The following is an 18,785-nucleotide window of genomic DNA, read 5'->3' on the forward strand; positions in this document are numbered from 1 at the left end:
TATGAATGTCCCAAATGACATCAAAGAAAGCATTTCTAAGGTCAGAATTTGTACAAAGGGCTCAACTTGTGACATTTCTATATTGTCACTAACGACAAAGGGATTTTTCACTACAAAATCTTGCTATGACCTAATTGATCCCCCTTTAAACAACCAACCAGAGTCAAAATAAATTTGGGAATTAAATTGTCCCAATAAGATAAAATTCTTCTTATGGCAATGCCTAAAGAATAGGTTACCATGTAAAGCATACCTAGCTAATATATGTATTAACATAGAACCTATGTGCCCTATTTGCAAAAGAAAAAAAGAAGAATCCACCACTCACATTATCTTTAATCGCAAAATCATCTATCCCTTTTGGAAAAATATGGGATGGTCAGACTTCTATAAACCAATGGGCAACCACTGGCTTCTTCAAATAAAGGAATTTGATTGCATACTTAAGGATAATTATATTAATTGGAAGTCTTTCTTTTCGTTTGCCCTCCGGAATATTTGGTTAAATAGAAACAGCAATAATCGAAACAACACTAACATCCCATTAACATAGACCAAATAAAGCAAAAAAGCAACCGAATTTAAACTCCTTGCTGAAAACATCCACAACCCTCTAAGGAAGATCATCTGTCAATTTAAAATGGCATAAACCACCGAAAGGCTGGTACAAGTTAAATATAGATGCAAGTTTCAAGAACAACAATCAAAAAAGTGGCACAGGAGGTGTTTTCAGGAATACCAAAGGGAGTTGGGTGGTAGGTTTTACAAAATCTACTCATGCAAATGGTTCACTTGAGGTTGAAAATAAGGCACTCCTAGAGGGTATCCAAACAGTGCTATACAACAACATTAATATAAATATTTCCTATTTGCTAAAAAAAAAAAAAATATTCCACTAAAATCTGATTTTAATATGGATAAATGTTTCTCTACAGGGAGCAGGCCCATATTTCTTTAAAGCCACGTGTGAAGTTTCTTCACTCGGACCCGAAGCCCTTGTTATAACGCCTGTGAAAATCAAATCAGTAGCTAGTACCTTTCTTTCGCCGCGGACCTCCGTCGCAAACGGCGGCAGCCATTTCACCGACGTCGAAAAATCAATCTCCATCACAGAGTACCAAACCTAACAAGTCCTCAATAATGCCTAAAGCGAAAAGGAGTAACGGAAAATCCAACAAAAATGACGGAGACGAGCCGGAGGTTTTCGTCGTTCCATCTTCCAGTACCGAATCACAACAAGACGAAAAAGAAGAAGAAGAAGAAAACGACGGCGTAGAAAATGTTCACGAGGAATACGTAAGAGATACGGACGAAGAAGAAGAAGAAAAGGCCGCAGAGGGCAAAGTCGGTAATAATACTAATCGCCGAGGCAGGAACGAGGAATTGGAAGTACAGAAGAAGGTTTATAGGAGAAAGGGGAAGAAAGGAGATGAAAGTAGAGAAAATGAAGCAAAAAAGGCAAAGCAAAGTGAGAGTGAAAATTTGAAAATATATATGAGGAAGAAGAAGGTAAAAAATGGGAAGGAAAAAGAAGAGGAGGAGCAGAATGTTGCAAAAACAGCTAAAAGGGAAAAGGATAATACCGAGAAAAAGATGAAGGAGAAGAATGAAAAGGGGAGAATAGGCAAAAATGCAAAGAGCAATGGAGATTCGACTCGTGGAGGCAAAATTGAGAACAAGAAGAAGAAAAATGAAGAGGAAGGAGGACAAAAAGTAGCCAAAAAGATGAAGAGCAATGGTGATTCGAGTCGTGCAGGCGAAAATGAGAACAAGAAGAAGAAAAGAGAAGAGGAAGGAGGACAAAAAGTAGCAAAGAAGGCGAAGAGCAATGGCGATTCAAGTCGTGGAAGTGAAAATGAGAAGGAGGAGAGTAAGAAGAAGAAGAAAAGGGCAGAAGAAGGAGAACGAGGAGAAGGAAAAGCAGCAAAAAAGGCTAAGAGCAATGGCGATTCGAGTAGGTCGAAAAAAGAAGAGAAAAAGATGAAGAAAACAGAGAATAAGAAGGAAGGAGATGAAGAAGCTGAAGAAAAGGGAGTGAAAAGGGCAAAGGGAAATGGGTCTACAAGTCGAGCTACAAAAGAGAAGATGAAAAGGGAGAAGGAGGAAAACGAGGGTAAAACAAGTAATGGGAAGGTAGAAAATGGAGCAAGGAGCAATGGTGACACCCCTTTGAAGAAATTAAAGGCAAAGAAGAAAAGGGAAGATGATGAAGAGGAGGAAGATGAGAAGAGTGAAAGTGCTCTTTATCAGTTTCCTCACAATCGAATCCATCGAATAATAAAGGATGAAAATTCTGATATGAGGATGTCCCAAGAAGCAACATTTGTTGTTAACAAAGCTACGGTATGGCCCTATAGTCCTTATTCAGTTGTGTTATATTTGCCACTATACATATTGTTTTCATTGTCTTATCGACATTTATTATTTTATAAAGAGTCCCTGCTAATGCATTTTTCATAGTCAATCTTTCAAAAGTTATTCTTTGACTTTGAGGACCTCCATAAAGAAGTGAGTGATTGACACAAGTACAGTCTAAAACCTTCATTGCTCACTGATTCTGGAGATTATTAGACTTCTTTTAGTTTTATGAGGACTTTGGGATAACTGTTGGAGGCATATGTGATCTGCCCAATATCACAAGTAAATAGAGGTGAAGTAAGATTAGACAAAATCGTTTAGCCTAAATGTGGATAGTTAGATATATAAGTTCAGTCTTACAGGAGAATGACATAAAAGGTGGAGAAATAAATAAAATAAAAGTAGTACGAGTGTGGTATGTGATGGGAAGACGAGAAATATTATAAAATAGTGAATGTTGGGCCATTAAGGACCAATATATCTACTAGATGAATAGCGTAGCGACTATTAACAACAACAACAAACACATTGTGATCCCACAAGTGGGGTTTGGGGAGGGTAGTGTGTAAGCAGACCTTATCCTTACCGTGTGAGGTAGATAAGCTATTTCCAATAGACTCTCGACTCAAGGAAAGTTGGAAAAAGAAGCAATGACAACAAGCAGTAACAACAACAAGATACTAAGATAATCGAAGCAGAAGAAACAACAGGTAGTAATAGAAATCAAATAATAAGAAAATACAAAAATACTACAAATACTACTGGTGTGGAAAAGAAATACGCCGACTACCTATTAACCTTCTACCCTAATTCTCGACCTCCATACCCTACTCTCAAGGGCCATGTCCTCGGTAAGCTGAAGCTGTGTCATGTCCTGTCTAATCACCTCTCCCAAATACTTCTTTGACTTACCTCTACCTCTCTTCAAGGCCTCCATGGCTAACCTCTACCTCTTTTCAGGGCCTCCATGGCTAAGCTTTCACATCTCTTGACTGGAGCATCTGTGCATCTCATCTTCACATGCCCAAACCATCTCATCTTTGCTTCCCACATCTTGTCCACAACAGGGGCCACTCCTACCTTGTCCTGAATATCTTCGTTCCTAATCTTATCTCTCCTAGTATGCCCACACATTTACCTCAGTATCCTCATTTTCGCTACTTTCATCGTCTGGACATGAGAGTTCTTGACTGGCCAATATTCCGCTCCATAGAAACATCTTTAGTCTAACCACCCCTTTGCAGAACTTACCTTTAATTCTTGGTGGCACATTCCTTACCTTTAATTCTTGGTGGCACATTCTTATCGCACAAGACACCACATGCGAGCCTCTCCAATACGATTTTTGATATCCTCGTTAATCTTCCCATTACCTTGGATTATTGACCCCAAGTACTTGAAGCCAATATTCCGCTCCATAGAAACATCTTCAGTCTAACCACCACTTTACAGAACTTACTTTTAATTCTTGGTGGCACATTCCTTACCTTTAATTCTTGGTGGCACATTCTTATCGCACAAGACACCACATGCGAGCCTCTCCAATACGATGTTTGATATCCTCGTTAATCTTCCCATTACCTTGGATTATTTACCCCAGGTACTTGAAACTCCCTATCTCGGGGATAAATTGTGTATCAAGCCTCACTTCCACGTTAGCCTCATGAGTTACGTCATTGAACTTACATTCCAAATATTCTGTCTTAATCCTGCTCAACCTGAAACCTTTAGACTCTAGTGTTTGTCTCCAAACCTCCAGCCTAGTGTCAGCATCGCCTCGCGTCTCGTCAATCAGTATTATGTCATCTGCAAATCACATGCACCATGGCATTTCCCTTGAATGTGTCGCGTCAGTTCATCCATCACCAATGCAAATAAAAACAGGCAAGAGCTGATCCCTGATGCAAACCCATCACAACTAGGAATTGTTTCGATTCCCTTCCCGCTATCCTTACCCGGGTCTTGACTCTATGATACATGTCTTTAATTGCCCTAGTATATGCTGCTGGTACACCTCTAGCCTCCAAACATATCCATAGAACCTCCGTGGGATTTTGTCATATGCTTTTTCTAGGTCAATGAACACAACATGTAAGCCCCCCTTCCTCTCCTTATACTACTCTACCAATCTCCTTACAAGGTGAATGGTTTTCGTAGTTGATCGCCCCGATATGAATCCGTATTGGTTCTCGAAAATAGGTACAACCTTCCTTACCCTTGTCTCCACCACTTTCTCTCAAACTTTCATAGCGTGGCTTAGCAGCTCGATACTCCTACAATTGTTGCAATTTTGACTATCACCTTTGTTCTTGTACAACAGAACCATTGTACTCCACGTCCATTGTTTGAGCATCTTTGCCGGCCTAAAAAATGGCATTAAACAACCCATTTAACCATTCCAAACCTGCTTTGCCCGCGCTCTTCCAACATCTACCCGAATCTTGTCTAGCCCGGTCGCTCTTCCCCTACAATACCCAAAACCTTGACAACTCTCGGAGTGTACCAAATCACCCGGCACAATATTCTTGCCCCCTCTTCATTCAAGAATTTATGGAAGTATGTCTGTCATCTTTGTCTAATGTGTGCCTCTTCCACTAATACTTAGCCTTTCTCGTCTTTGATGTACGTCACTTTGTCCAGGTCTTGGGCTCTCCTCTCCCTCATCTTAGCTAGCATGTATAGGTTTTTTCCCCGCCTTTACCCTCAATTTCTTCATACAAGCATTCCATACACAACATCATAACCCCCTGAAGCAGTGACGATGTGGCCATTGAAATCGCCTCTTATGAACAACTTCTCAATGGGGGTAGTATACCTCTCACAACTTTGTCCAAATTTTCCCAACAATGCCTCTTGACCTCCTCTTCCAGGCCCGCTTGAGGTGCGTAAGCACTAATTATGTTCAAAATAAGCCTCCAACGACTAGCTTAATCACCATCGTCCTATTGTTCACCCTCCTAACCTCTACCACCTGCTCCCCGAGTTCTTTATCAACTAAAATGCCTACTCTATTCCTATTCTTCGAGCCTCCTGAGTACCACAATTTAAACCCATCCATGGCTCGTGCCTTAGTACCTACCAATTTGGTTTCCTGGACACAAGTTATGTTAATCTTTCTCTCCTTAAGAATCTTCACTAACTCAATAGACTTCCACGTCAATGTCCCTATGTTTCTAGATCCTACTCTCAGCCTAGAGGTACCCTTAACCCACTTGCCACCCTTGACTCTCCNNTCCCCCCCCTCCCCCCCCCCCCCCAAAAGAAGAGACGAAATGGCAGCAGTGAAGCCAGGGCGTCCGAGTATGTCGTCCAAGTTAGTTTTCCATCAAGGGTGCCTTCCTCTGTCAGCTCTGGATGTACTTGCAAAATCAAAGAAAGAAAGAACAAAGGGGAGGGGAGATGGTGGAGGTCGCCGGAGTATATATCTATATATATATATGATGAAAGAAAGAAATGCGGCTATTAAGATGAACTTTCTGTTGAATACACAAAATTAGAGATGATCATATCCAATAGAAGATGCAAATAGCACAAATAGAGGATAAAACAAGAGAATGTCACTAAGGTAGTTTTGATCATGTCTGATGTAAACTTGTTTTTACACCGACCCATAGGTCCAATAATATGATGACTGAAGTGACAAATGAGACGAAGTAGACCTACAATATCTCGGAATAAACACTGACTTGGCTATGGATAGACACAGTGAAAGCAATTCATGTAGGTGATACCAACTAGTTAGGATTAAGACTTAGTTGTTGTGGTTACAATTATAATAAGTTGGTTTTTGTAAGGAGTCTTTTTATCATGTTAGAGACTTGTATCTCTGTTTTAGGGGAAAGTGTGTGATTTAGATTTTAGAGAACTTTAAGTTTTAGATAACTCCTTATATGCCCTTTATTTGGCATTGTAATAAAATGAACTTGAATAGAATACAATTAAACCTTTCTATAGCAGTCTCGTTTGTTCCGATAATATTTTTGACATATATTATAACATTAATATAAAAATCGGCTCCGAGAAAAACATAGCTTTTATAGTGAATGGTTGTTATATGGAGATGTTGTTATAGAGAGGTCTGTCTAGGACTCATGAAGCTGATCTCAACTAATTTGAGATTGAGGTGTAGCTTTTGATTGAATTATACGAGATTACCGGAGCAACTTATCAGTGCGAGATTTAGGCTGCTAGAGGCATACATGATCTGACCTAGTATCACAAATGGGAGTAGGAACTTATTGAAGCCACAACAAGTAATATGTGACATCTGTAAATATTATTCACATTCTTAAGCTAAAGATGATCCTTGGAGATACCATATTCTTAGCTACACCAAGCCTTGGCATACTCCTTTTAGCACCCGGTTGGGTTGGTGAAGTATACACGTTTCTAATGCTTTGAGCAGTAAGATTGGTGGAACATGGAAAACCTTTTCTCTAGTCCATTGAATTGGTAGATGCTTCATATGCTTGGAAAATGTAAAGTATAGAGTCATTCTTTGGATTAGAAAGCATTTAGGACCTTGTTGTATTTGATGCTTTCTGATATTTTTAGTTTGTTGTGTCCATGTTGCTTTTCTCAGGTAATGTAGTTGCACCAATGTAGTTAATTGTTGCAGTTACAAACCAAGCTGTTTCTGTAGTTCAGAATTATCTCATTTTCTCTTTACAACATTTAATTTTATTAAGAGAAAACTATTTGGAAATGCGTTTGTTGAGCAATGAGGTGTGGATTCTTTGCTTTGATAGTGTGGTACCATTGTATAATCAGGAAAATAATACCCTTCAAAAGTGTAAGACCCTTTTGTGGTGAATTGTTTGCTTTCAAACTGTTCTATTGTTCCTTCCTCGCCTCTCTTATGTAAGTTCTCTTTTGTTTATATGTTAGTGGATCTTCCTTCCCCTTCCACCGTGGCACTGTCTTGTTCTTCTTTTGTCGTGGGGTGTCAGTTTGTAATGGACTTAGATTAAGTCAAGCCTAAGCTCAAGGTTTTAGGTTAAGTAAGCTGTCTGTTTGGATTGTGCTCTGAGCCCTACTTTTCGTAGGTTGTGTAATTAGGAGAGATGAAGGGAAGAAGCAAAGGAGAAGGATAAAGCATTTGCATTTGAGTTGATCAATTTCGAAGCTTGTGGAAGTTACATTCTTTAATTAATTAATTTATTTACAAGGAAAATTACTTTCTTTAATTCTGTACCAGGAGTAGTAGCAGTATATCTGCTTTCTCTGCATGTTATCTTGCTTTACATATTTACGATGTCTTACAGATTTTGGTTGCTCCATGCAGGAGAAATTTCTTGAAGTATTTTGCAGGGAGGCTTATGCTTGTTCTTTTCTGGATCGCAACAATTATGTTGGATATGACCATCTCTGTGAGTATCTCTCAGTCCATTGCTTATAAAGTTAGTAGGACCTTCTTTCCTTGTGTAACAGCTAGTGTTTTTTCTGTTACATTTTACATGATATTCCTGATTCACTTAGTGCTTGTGGTTATGTGCTTTGCATTACTGAATTTGTTCTTTAATCACCTCCTGTTATTTCGACATACCTTATCTTTATTGATTTTCCATTTTCATCATTTTTAATAACTTGCCACTTTGAATGAAGTCTTTAGATGCTTATCACTGCATTTCTTATAAATGAAAGATGAGTTGAGTTTGCATACCATAACCTTTCTCACTTTCATACTTTTCACATGTTAAAATTTATCCTATCTCAAATGGTATGGCCTAGTTTGGTCTATGTGGTTGACTTGAATTTTCAGTCTAGTATTAAGTATTAATTATGAAAAAATCTTAGAGACCTCCCTCCAGATTTGTGTTTGTGATACTAAGTTTCCTTGTGTTTTGGGATATACACCAACTTCCTTTATGTGATTTTATAGAAAACTAGACTGGTTTGAGTGATAAATTTTCTACAACATTCCCGAACTGCTCTTTTATGGCAATAAACATGTCAAGTTTGCAACACAAACCCTCTTTGGATAGGAGAAAAAAGAGAAGATATTAGAGAAGACCAATGCAGTAAGGGAGGTTAGTGTAATATCTCAAACGACAAACCACACAGAGGTAAATGATACAATAACAAACCTAGAGGATGCCTCTAAAATTATTCCTCAATTTATCTATTTTTTTGGGGAAAAAACCTGTATGTTTAAAACTGCAAAAAATAGAACTGTGAATTATTTTCTTGAAATAAAAAGGATAAAGTAATAGTGAAGTCAGGAAAAAGTACTGTTAACTTTAAAAACAGTAACTAGGTCACATAAAATGGTGTGCTGGGAGTATTATTGTAACTAGTAGGCCTTACTCAATGTGTACTATGCTTTGCACCTGGGCTCTATTTTACCTTCTTCTATCTTTCCAGTACAGAATTGTTTATTTTACCATTCATAAATGGAAACACCAAAAATTGATTAACAGCTCACTATACCACTTGCATATATCTATACTTCAAATTTCGGAAATCTAAGCTTTTGCATGAATTACTGGTGAAAGTCATTGTTAACACCTGTTGAAGGTTTTGACAGTAGTCTTTATTCTGTATAAAAGTTGATATGACATAATAAGTCTTGTTGAATTTTATTTCAAGGTTTCTAAAATAGAGAGCATTCCTTAGAAGTGGAGGATTACTTACTATCACATGGAAGTGCAAAGAGTTGGTAGGGATAAGCTAATGAAGTACTAGAGTAATGATGTTTTATGGCCAGAGAAATAACACTATCAATAGATAGAACTCACATAAGAAGTCCAATGTATTGCACATTGGGTAGTTTCTGGATTTTTTTTCTGGAGTTTTTGTTTAATGATGCTACTGCTTAGTGAACTAAAATGAAATTTTCAGTAGAAGTAGGAACTTTAAGAATTCTCTGCAATGTTGTTTGCTCTCTTCACATTGAACACGATCGTCAAACTAAAGATGGTGAAACAACTTGAGTTCACATAATTTTGATAAAAATACTAAAAGATGATCAGAACAGTTAATAACTAGTTGAATAGTAGCGTCCTAATAGTGAACAATCACCAAATTTAAAAGCAGTAGTGGAACCTTGTTCCCTCTAAAAGTTGTTGGTAATTGCTCGTGAAAACAGGTGCATCTTGCAGCAAACATGTAAACAATTTATTCTCAATCAGCGCAAAGAGGTGCAGTGATGCAAATTGCCAAGGTATCATTGACATTGCTTAAATTGGCGGTTGAAGAGTATATGAAAAAGTTTCAGAAATTAGTCAAAAAATTGGCTAGAAGTCTGATATTCTGTATCAGCATTTCACCATATAAAAAAAGAGAAGATCTTTTCAGAACAATGCTCGGATATTCATTATAGAGGAGGGCTCAATATTGAATATCCAAACATTGATACCATGGAGAAAACGAGGAGAACAAGTTCTGGAGATAATTTTTGTGAGAAGTTGATAAACTGATCAAAGTAATGGCTGGAAGAGACCGTGGTCAGTGGAGGAGGTACCGTAAATTTTTGTAATGGTTACCAAAATGAAAAGAATGCAATACGTTCTTTTAGATAATTAGCCAGAACTCTTACGGGAGGGGGGGGAGGGGTTTCAGGTCACGTTCCCTTGACCTAGACACGGATTATATGTTTAACTTATAGATATGAGCAAAAACTTGGGCCAAACAGTTGGCATAAGGTCACTAGAGGTTGGCAAAGGCTACTTAGGTGTATTAAGTAAGTTTATAGAGGCTCTGATGCAATAAAATGAGACAATTAAAATGAAAAAAATCTTATTAAAATGGTTGATACCAAATAAAAAAGGTTCATATATAGGAGGTTTAAGTTGCATGAAATAAGAAAATATCTTAATTTTTGGGATTCTTAATTATGACATAATAATTACGAATATTGTACACTACATTCTTCGATTATTTTTTGATGTTCAACAATATTTACTTTCAGTCATAACCCATATGGAGACTATGGAGACTGGAGAGGAATATATATATATAGCCGGCCTCAACTAGATTTAGAATCGATTCATTATTGATGTTGTTATGACTTTGGATTCTTAATTATGACATAATATATTTTACACAATATTTTTTAAGTATTCTTTGGTTTCAATAATATTTACTTCTATTCTTAAGTCTCATCCCATATGGATCTGAATAGATATAGATCATATAGTTGCCACCAACTAGTTTGGAATCAAGACATTATTGTTTTACTTTAATACACATAGGTGCAGGGTTTCGATTCCACAGGGTTTCAATTCCACCTAAGGCCTGCCTTTTTTTATCTTCTTCTCTACCCCGATTCATGGGCCAACCACTTATTTCAAGTTCTCGTGTTGAGTTCAAATGTCATGTCTCAGATTGCCACCCCTAATGTACTACAAACTTAATTGAGAAACTAGAGGAAGAAAATTTAAAATGAACAAAAAGGTTATTTATAAAAAAACTGAAATGGACAAAAAGGAAGGATTAACGGATACCATCTTGAATATGCAATTTTGCTTTCTTACACTGTTCTTATTACCTTTTGATTTGTTGTGTGATCCAACTCGAACCGGTCTAATGACCAAAATTCTGTTTTAAACAATAGGTTTGTTATTATAGTTTTTTCAGCTGAGTTTCGGGCTATCAATTTTCTGGTATTCTTATTCATCAAGGAAAATAAGAAGTAATATTCTGGAATTCTGATTTTTGTGGCAATTTGAGAGAACTACAACGGGCAGCTTAGATGTAATCTATGCAGCATTCTGTGACATCTTATTATTAGACTTGGTTCGGGCTGTGTTTATGAGTATAACCAATTTTGTTCTCGAGAAGTCATTTTATTTGCATTCCTAGTAACTCTCGACATTTTTTTTGTGTTTCAGCTTCAGTTGTTTCCAAAAGACACAGATTTGACTTTCTTTCAGGTATCGATTACTGTTTTCCCAATAACCAATAATTTGGCTCTCCCAAATTTTCGACATTTCTGCTGATTCATTCTTTATTTATGGTATGCTATCTATGCAGATTTTGTTCCGCAGAAAGTAAGAGCTGTAGATGCATTGGCTGAAATCCCTAAGGCTGAGGAGACATAATCTCGCCGATCTGGAATTGATGCTTTATACAATTTATTGTTGTTCGTACATGACATCATTTTTTGCACCAGCTATTATTGAGAGCAGTAACATAGTTTTCCCAGTTTGCTAATACAGGATATAGGGGGAGAAGGTTACGGGAAAGGGGAAACGAACCTGGGGTTTTGGGGTGGTGAATGGGCCATTCTGTTCTAATCAAATTGTGCAGAGGTTATGCCTGTAAATAAACATGTATCTAAGCTCTTGAACATTTAGATTGACTTAGTGATAGATGTTGACGAGTTCTGATCAGGTATTATGTATCTCAATGCATGCGCTTGGATCATAATGTCATATTTGTAGGTAAAACCTCATTGTGATACTATGCGTCTGTGCCTCTGTGAAGAGACATGTCCACAGCTTAATCCCGTTAACTTGTGGATTGAAGAAGCAACTTCTTTTCTTTTCTCTGCTTTTAAGCTTACGTTAATCATAGATACCATTACCATATGAAGAACAAAAAGATTTACAAGATATGGACATTTTGATAAGACATTCTTATTTTATTTCCCAAAAGCACAAGTATATGATGTGTGTTTTCCTTTAGGCCTTGTTAAATGTTGTATTTCTGAGAAACTCAATAATGAATTGGTATTTCATGGGTCCCCAATAATAGCCATATCCTTGTGATCGATTCTAGGCTTGATGTCAAGTTCGAGTGTAGGGCAATGTGTTGAGGGATGGCATTGTTGGGTTTGTGTCTATCCAAGTTATTATAGGCTTTGTGAGATCAAATAATCTTTCAGCCAAAGGACCAAAATCAGTCTAGTTATCCCACCAACTTGTCATCCTTCACTTCTCACAAAACATTATTTTCCATTTTATGCCAGATGCCTACAGGTCTTCTCCAAACAAAAGAATGGCCATATCTCCAATTTTTCCTGGCTTGGTGAGAATGGCTACCAAAGTTTGCCTAGTAGCACATTTAGTTTCACGAACACTAAAAACATGTGCGTGCGCGCACACACACTCCTAAGGCGATTTTTGCAACCACAACTGTATATTTAGGAATACAATGTCCTCAGTAACCTCAAGTTGGTAGCATCACCTAGTTCTTGTTAGTTTCAAGCTAGAGTACAAATTATGAAGGCTTATTTCCACTGTTGTTCTTGGTGATTATAATGCCTTGCCAAGCATTATATGACAAGATTTAGTTTCAAGGTTTTGCTTTCAATCGCAAATTAATGCTTGACATTATCTTGCAAATGGTGTAGGCATAACGCATACACATTAATTTTAGAAAAATATTGTTTACACATAATTTATTTTTTCCACAGAGCAGTATCGAATAACACTACTTGGTTGAAGGTGTTTCCACCACAGATCAGCTTATGGCAATTTGGTTAAGGTTGAGGAGTTACAGGAATTACTATCACAAAAAAGAAGGGAATTTGCAGCAACTCTAATTATCTTGGAATGGCTGTATGGATATAGAAGATTTATATAGCCGATTCCAACAAGCTCGTGATTGAGGTGCAGTTGATTGAAAAAAGGATGTAAAATATTCTTATTCCACATTGTAAATAGCAACCCAATGCATGCTTCCTCCAGGAAATCCCTTTTGCACATGGACAACAGAGCATCAAATGTTCAAATGCACAAATATGCAATTGGAATATGCTTATATAATATTATTATAGGATGTTAACTTTTCTATTTTGACATGGAAGTCCATTACAATTTTAATTTGGACTTGATTTCTTAGAATTGGTTATTGTCTTTGATATTCCCTGTGACACTAATCTAAACTTTTGCTATATTTCCGGTATGACTCGATCAACATAACTATTCAGATAATATATATTGACTGTACAACTGAAACAAATACCAGAGGCGAAGCCAGGATTTAAAGTTACTGGGTTCGGGATTCTTGTTCTTTTAAGTTACTTGGTTCTAAATTAAAAATTTGTACATATTCAATGAATTTCATAAGATAAATACTGGGTTTGGACAAAAGTTATTGGCTCCGCCGAACATTGAAGCAAAAGGAGGCAATGGAAGATCATATATTGAATGGAAGAAGGTCCTACAACACACACTTGAATCAAAAGGTAGCAACCAACAACTAGCATTATAGTATTAACACAACAAACACACCAAAAAGAGCCAAAACCCCTAGCTTTCCAAGCAATGGACGTCACAAACTGTACAAAACAGATAATGTCATTTTTTCTGAAGTTTATTAGAACTACTCTAAGAAAAAGACAACCTGTACAAACATGATAGTCATGGCCGTGACTTTATGCCATTGTATATATCCTTTTGATAATTTACCTACGTTATGCAGTAGTGAACTCATCATATATCCACTGAATAACTGTAGAAATGGATGTGAAGGTCCTTCGTCACTTTTGGTAACATGTCCCAGATTTTTAGTAGTTGAAAGCATGTAGAGTTCTCTAGCAGAATACCTACAATCCAGATTAACTTCAGGTGCTTGACACTGTAGCTCTCTAATAGTTCAGATGACTATATATTGCTGAATTTGTTGCGCTTTTCTGACTTGTGCCAACCACTTGAAAGCTTCACCAAAAGTGAGATCCGGCCATCCATTTTGAGAAAGTGAATCTGTTACTAGTTTATAACAGCAAGGAACCTGTCATTGCAAACAAAATAACAGAACAACAACTCAAAATAAAGACTACCAAACACCAGAAATATTCGGCTTACTAGCAAAATCAATATTCAACTCATCTGTTTTTTGGCCATCAATATTCATGAAACAAACAAACATGCAAAAAATACTTTACATTATTTTCCCAAGTAATCCAACTGACTCAAAGAAAAGAAACTTTAAACGTCAATTATAAGCCAGATGAAGCAGCTTACCTTCCACTTGGCTGCTTTAAATAGAGGGGGAGTCTGTCCTGAGTAATGTTTCAATCTGGCCAAGATCAATGGTAGCACTCAAAATGCCTTGACTCAAACCCTTGTCTTCATTGACATCATAGAAACAACCCCGCGCCTTGGAGTCAATGACTAAATGCTACCAAATGGAACCACTGTTATACCCTATTTTAACACGGGTCAAATTAGAGTGTAACATATTGATAAATTTAAGGTTTAATTTTGTTACCTAATTATTTTAAAGGTGAATTAGGACACCTAATAACTAAATAATGCAGTAAAGTTAACTCAATTTTATGGTCCGCTTAACTTAAGATTATGGGTAATGGTTCTAATTAATCTTATAGGGAAGGTTATTAAAGCACCCTATATGATCCATAAAATACGGTTAACCGGCCAAACTTAGGTTAATTAATCTAAATTAATTGTTATACGAATTGGAAGTATTGTTAGCTAATGATTGAAGTAAAATTTCTTTCGTTGATAAAACTGAAGTAAACTTCTTTTATTTAAGCTTTCAAAAATAAAAAACGTGGACCTAAAATAGTTAAAGCAAATTGTAGCAAATGTGGTGAACTTCTGCCACTTTCTCATTGAAAACTAGATTGTTGAGACAGACAGATTTTTTAAACTTCTTCAAAAATGTTAAAGTTCACAGTTAAAAGAACACCAGGTTAAGCTTAATGTTTCAATTTGAAATGACTGAATTAAAAAATAATTACTGCAAAGATAAACCCTTACTTGGTATATTTTAAAATCTGTAGAGAAAAACAATAGTCAGTAATTTAAATATATATTTGTCAAGCTAGGCGTCATTTTAAAAATCATTTCCAATTATTAACCTTAAACCTTTCAGGCAGATATAAATTATAGGTAGTTAATCATGAGTTTCTGCTAACTATTTCCAACATGGAGATAAATAACTACGCAAACAAATTTATAAAGTCAGACAACAGACAACATAGATGATAAAAGGCAAACAACGGGAAAAGAAAGGAAGAAGGACGCCATCGGCATCCCCAAGCGCTTCGCTTGTTTTCTCGCTATCCGGTGCATTCTAAGAAAAATGAATTGTGTGATGACTTCATGCTCGGGTATGGGAGTCTTGCCTTAAGACTCCATTGGCTCAAAAGTGCATATGCAAAAAGAAAGAAAGGGAAAAGAGAATTAGAAGAGAAACATTATTTGTTAAAGACATATAAAGATGAGGCATACAAAATAAGATTGCATCTTTCTTTAATTTTGGTTCAATCTAGTAATTCTATTTTTTACTGAACAACATTGTAAGTACCTTTTAGCTGTTAATAGAAAATTATCCCAATGAACAAATCATGCTTATTTCCTTAAGGCCATTAAAATAAGCTAAACTTAATTCTTAAAACTATAAGAGATTATGAGAGCAAAATTATACGGTTATTTAACGAACACAACAAACAGTTTCATCTATATCATAATTAGACGATCATACTACATGTAATAAAGACAACGTTAACGCTACAAATAGGAGGAGACGCACACGATCAGTCATGAGAAACAGTGAAGAGCTTCTTGTATTTCACAAACAAGCACACCCCATAAGCATGAGTTTCTAATTAAGGATCTTAACAAACTAACTATCAAAGATCCATGAAGGTTTCACAAGTTGGTGTTTCAGGCACAAACATGGTAACAATGTAAGAAAGATTCACAAGCTGGCTTTTCAGACATAAAACAAGAAGGGGATAAATGTTCATATGTTTAGGCCAAACAATAACAGGAAGTGCGATCCCTAGATAAGTCTATATGATGGCGAGATTTCAACGAGACTAAACACTGTTATTTAAGTCATTTAGCTTAGATCTTTACTAAGTTATAACATGAAGAGAACCTTATGTCAAAATCTTTAGTAGATATTTTGTCCAGTAAACCAAACTAACTTTTAGCCACATTTTCTATACTTCAATGACACCATCTTAAGAAAGGATCTCGAAAACCAGTTCCGTTAAAACACATATGAAATTCTCCAGTCATAACAGGTGCAAACACTATAAATACGCCTTCACACTAGTGTAACAATAAGAGAGGATCACAACTTGGCTTGAGTTGTATTATTTGAAGAAGGATAACGTTGATCAGTTGTAGTATATTATCAATTGGTTTTGTCCACTTGTGTCCTAGTTTGCATAGGATTGTTATCCTCTGTATATAACTTATTTTAGGACTCTTACATGATTTGTATGTATAAATATGGCGGAGTATTTTCAATACAATTATCAGAAAGCCTTTCATGGTATCAAGAGCCCTAAGAGGTTAAAACAACCCAAATAAAAATCGCAGAAGCTTTGAAACAGCTTCAATGGTGGACGACAACATCTCATCAGGTTCCTCAGGAACAGCTGCTGGAACACAGACCTCCATGGTCACCACTCTACCGTCTCCTAATCTTGCTCATCAACTACCGGTTAAACTTACATCGTCATAATTTTTTGACGTGGAAGACACAGTTTCTTCCGATGGTTCGAGGTTGTGGACTTGGTCACCATATTGATGGTAGTCAGCTGATTCCAGATCAGTTTCTGATTTGTAATCAACAATCCAGACTACCACGTTTGGATAAGAGAAGATCAACTTGTGTTAAGTTGGATTGTTGCTTCCGTGTCGGAAGGAATATTGCCCCAACTAGTTGGCGCCGAGACAGCCCAAACGGCTTGGAACAAACTAGTTGCTGCCTATGCCTCAGGTTCGAAGCCCCAGATTCGTGAGTTGAAAACTCAGCTACACACATTGCAGAGAGACAATTCTAGTATTGAGTCTTATGTGCAAAAGGCAAAGGAAATTGTGGACAAGTTGGCTGCATTGCAGCATCCGGTTCCTAATGATGATTTAGTTGAATTTGTTCTTGCTGGACTGGGACCAGCCTATCGTCCCTTTACAAGATCTCTTGAATCGCGTCAAGAGGATATCTCGTTTGATGCTTTATATGGATTATTGTTGAATGAAGAACGACAATTAAAGAGAGATGAGACTCTTAATGTCATAGCACCCACAGCACAATTTACTCAGAGTTCTATTGCCCCCTCTCGTGGCTGTGGTAGAGGTAGAGGTAATAGAGGTCGTGGACGCTCTCAAAATTATGGTTTTCTTCCGATGACTCAACAACGTGGTTTCCGGAACACCACTCAATCCTCTAACGTTCTCTCTTCAACCTTAGATATGTCAACAATTATTTGTCACAATTGTGCGGGAAAGGGCCATACGCACGAGTTTGCCCATCACCCAAGACATCTAATGGCACTCGAGTTTTTGGACGACCTGTCTCTAACCTAGCAAACACCCAAACTCCACCTACCCAAAATTGGTTGATGGATAGTGGCACCACGCATCATCTGACATCTGATCTAGAAAACCTTGGCATTGACTCTGAATATCAAGGTCCTGAGGAAGTAACTCTAGGTAATGGCTCTAAATTACCAATCTCTCATACAGGTGCAAGTTCTATTGTTGCTTCTGACAAAAAATTCAAACTTGAAGATATTCTTCATGTCCCTTCTGCTACTCAAAATTTAATTTCCATTAGTTCCTTTACTAAATCTAACAATGTTTCTGTTGAATTCTTTCCTAACCACTTTTTGATTAAGGATTTGGCAACGAGGGTAAAACTAAAAGGGACTGATTGCGACTAGTTCGGAGCTAATCAAATCTTATAAGCATGGTCTCTAAGTTTCAAGCAAAATCTAAGGCCGGGTATCCTTATAATAAGGAAATATACATCAGTTAACCTATAAAAGTTGTATTTCTTTTATAACAGAGCATATGAGCCTTTCATCCATATTAACTAATCAGAAATCGACAAGAAACATTCCAGATAATTAATCGAATAACAAAAAATTAAGAGCTCATTGCCAACTAGATACCGAAACATTAAAACACTAAAATTCCAGAAACGAAACAAGAAGAAAGATACTGACCTTTTGCGGGGCAGTGAACCGAGGCGCGGATCTTAGATGCACTATTGAGCTTCGACCTCGAACCCGCTTCTACGAACAACTAATAAATGTTGAAGCGAGCAAATTAATGGATATGTTATGATTAAAAGAGAATCAAATAGAAGTTAAAAGGTCGCAAAATGATAACACTAGGTTTTAGAGAAATATTTTTTAGACTAGTAAAAGTATAAGCTTCTGAATGACAGCCGAAGCTTAAGGATTTTTAAGGGAGAGGTGCGGCTGAAGCTTTCAACTTTGGGGGTGAAAGTGGGCGGCTCTGAGCTTCAGGATTTTTAGGGGGTAAAAATCCTCCGTCCTGTACTTTCACTGAATGACAGCTAAAAAAAAACTAAACTCTCCGTCCAAGTTTACGTAATGATTGTGGCATGAAACAAGTCAGATATTTATGTGGCTATAAATCATCTCGTTAAGAGCAAAATAAGAAATTTGAGGTTAGATTGTTTGTGGCTCGACTAAAGAAGAATAGGCAGAGGGAGTATAAGATAAGAATAGCCAATTATAACCATCCCTAACA

The 18,785-nt window shown here is 36.9% G+C and overlaps 2 protein-coding genes across 3 annotated transcripts; both read left to right on the top strand.

Moving 5' to 3' along the window:
• The first annotated feature begins 966 nt into the window (after positions 1–966).
• LOC109217571 (vicilin-like seed storage protein At2g18540) lies at positions 967–11,842 on the top strand. Of its 2 annotated transcripts, XM_019381826.1 has the most exons (4): positions 969–2,343; positions 7,643–7,727; positions 11,190–11,231; positions 11,332–11,842. In XM_019381826.1, exons 1-4 carry the CDS (start codon positions 1,141–1,143, stop codon positions 11,397–11,399), a joined length of 1,398 nt encoding a protein of 465 aa, XP_019237371.1. In that variant the 5' UTR covers positions 969–1,140; the 3' UTR covers positions 11,400–11,842. The 2 variants fall into 2 exon arrangements, with proteins under 2 accessions (XP_019237372.1, XP_019237371.1); XM_019381827.1 differs by lacking the exons at positions 11,190–11,231; positions 11,332–11,842 and adding an exon at positions 9,446–9,806 and having other exon boundaries at positions 967–2,343.
• A 4,935-nt stretch (positions 11,843–16,777) lies between these two features.
• Positions 16,778–17,947, top strand: LOC109217567. The gene is made up of 3 exons (XM_019381823.1): positions 16,778–16,814; positions 16,864–17,367; positions 17,514–17,947. The coding sequence occupies exons 1-3, from the start codon at positions 16,778–16,780 to the stop codon at positions 17,945–17,947; spliced, it is 975 nt and encodes a 324-aa protein (XP_019237368.1).
• Positions 17,948–18,785: the final 838 nt, after the last annotated feature.

Source organism: Nicotiana attenuata, unplaced genomic scaffold (assembly GCF_001879085.1).
Source record: "Nicotiana attenuata strain UT unplaced genomic scaffold, NIATTr2, whole genome shotgun sequence".
NCBI lineage: Eukaryota > Viridiplantae > Streptophyta > Magnoliopsida > Solanales > Solanaceae > Nicotiana > Nicotiana attenuata.

What these genes read in the sequence shown, in the direction of transcription:
- LOC109217571 (XM_019381826.1), top strand. Translation starts at nt 1,141, where the DNA reads ATGCCTAAAGCGAAAAGGAGTAACGGAAAATCCAACAAAAATGACGGA. An exon ending in TGTTGGATATGACCATCTCT is followed by an intron (nt 7,728 to 11,189) that starts GTGAGTATCTCT and finishes TTTGTGTTTCAG; the next exon opens with CTTCAGTTGTTTCCAAAAGA. An exon ending in CAGATTTGACTTTCTTTCAG is followed by an intron (nt 11,232 to 11,331) that starts GTATCGATTACT and finishes CTATCTATGCAG; the next exon opens with ATTTTGTTCCGCAGAAAGTA.
- LOC109217567 (XM_019381823.1), top strand. Translation starts at nt 16,778, where the DNA reads ATGGTTCGAGGTTGTGGACTTGGTCACCATATTGATG. An exon ending in ACTTGGTCACCATATTGATG is followed by an intron (nt 16,815 to 16,863) that starts GTAGTCAGCTGA and finishes TCAACAATCCAG; the next exon opens with ACTACCACGTTTGGATAAGA. An exon ending in TGGCTGTGGTAGAGGTAGAG is followed by an intron (nt 17,368 to 17,513) that starts GTAATAGAGGTC and finishes TGTGCGGGAAAG; the next exon opens with GGCCATACGCACGAGTTTGC.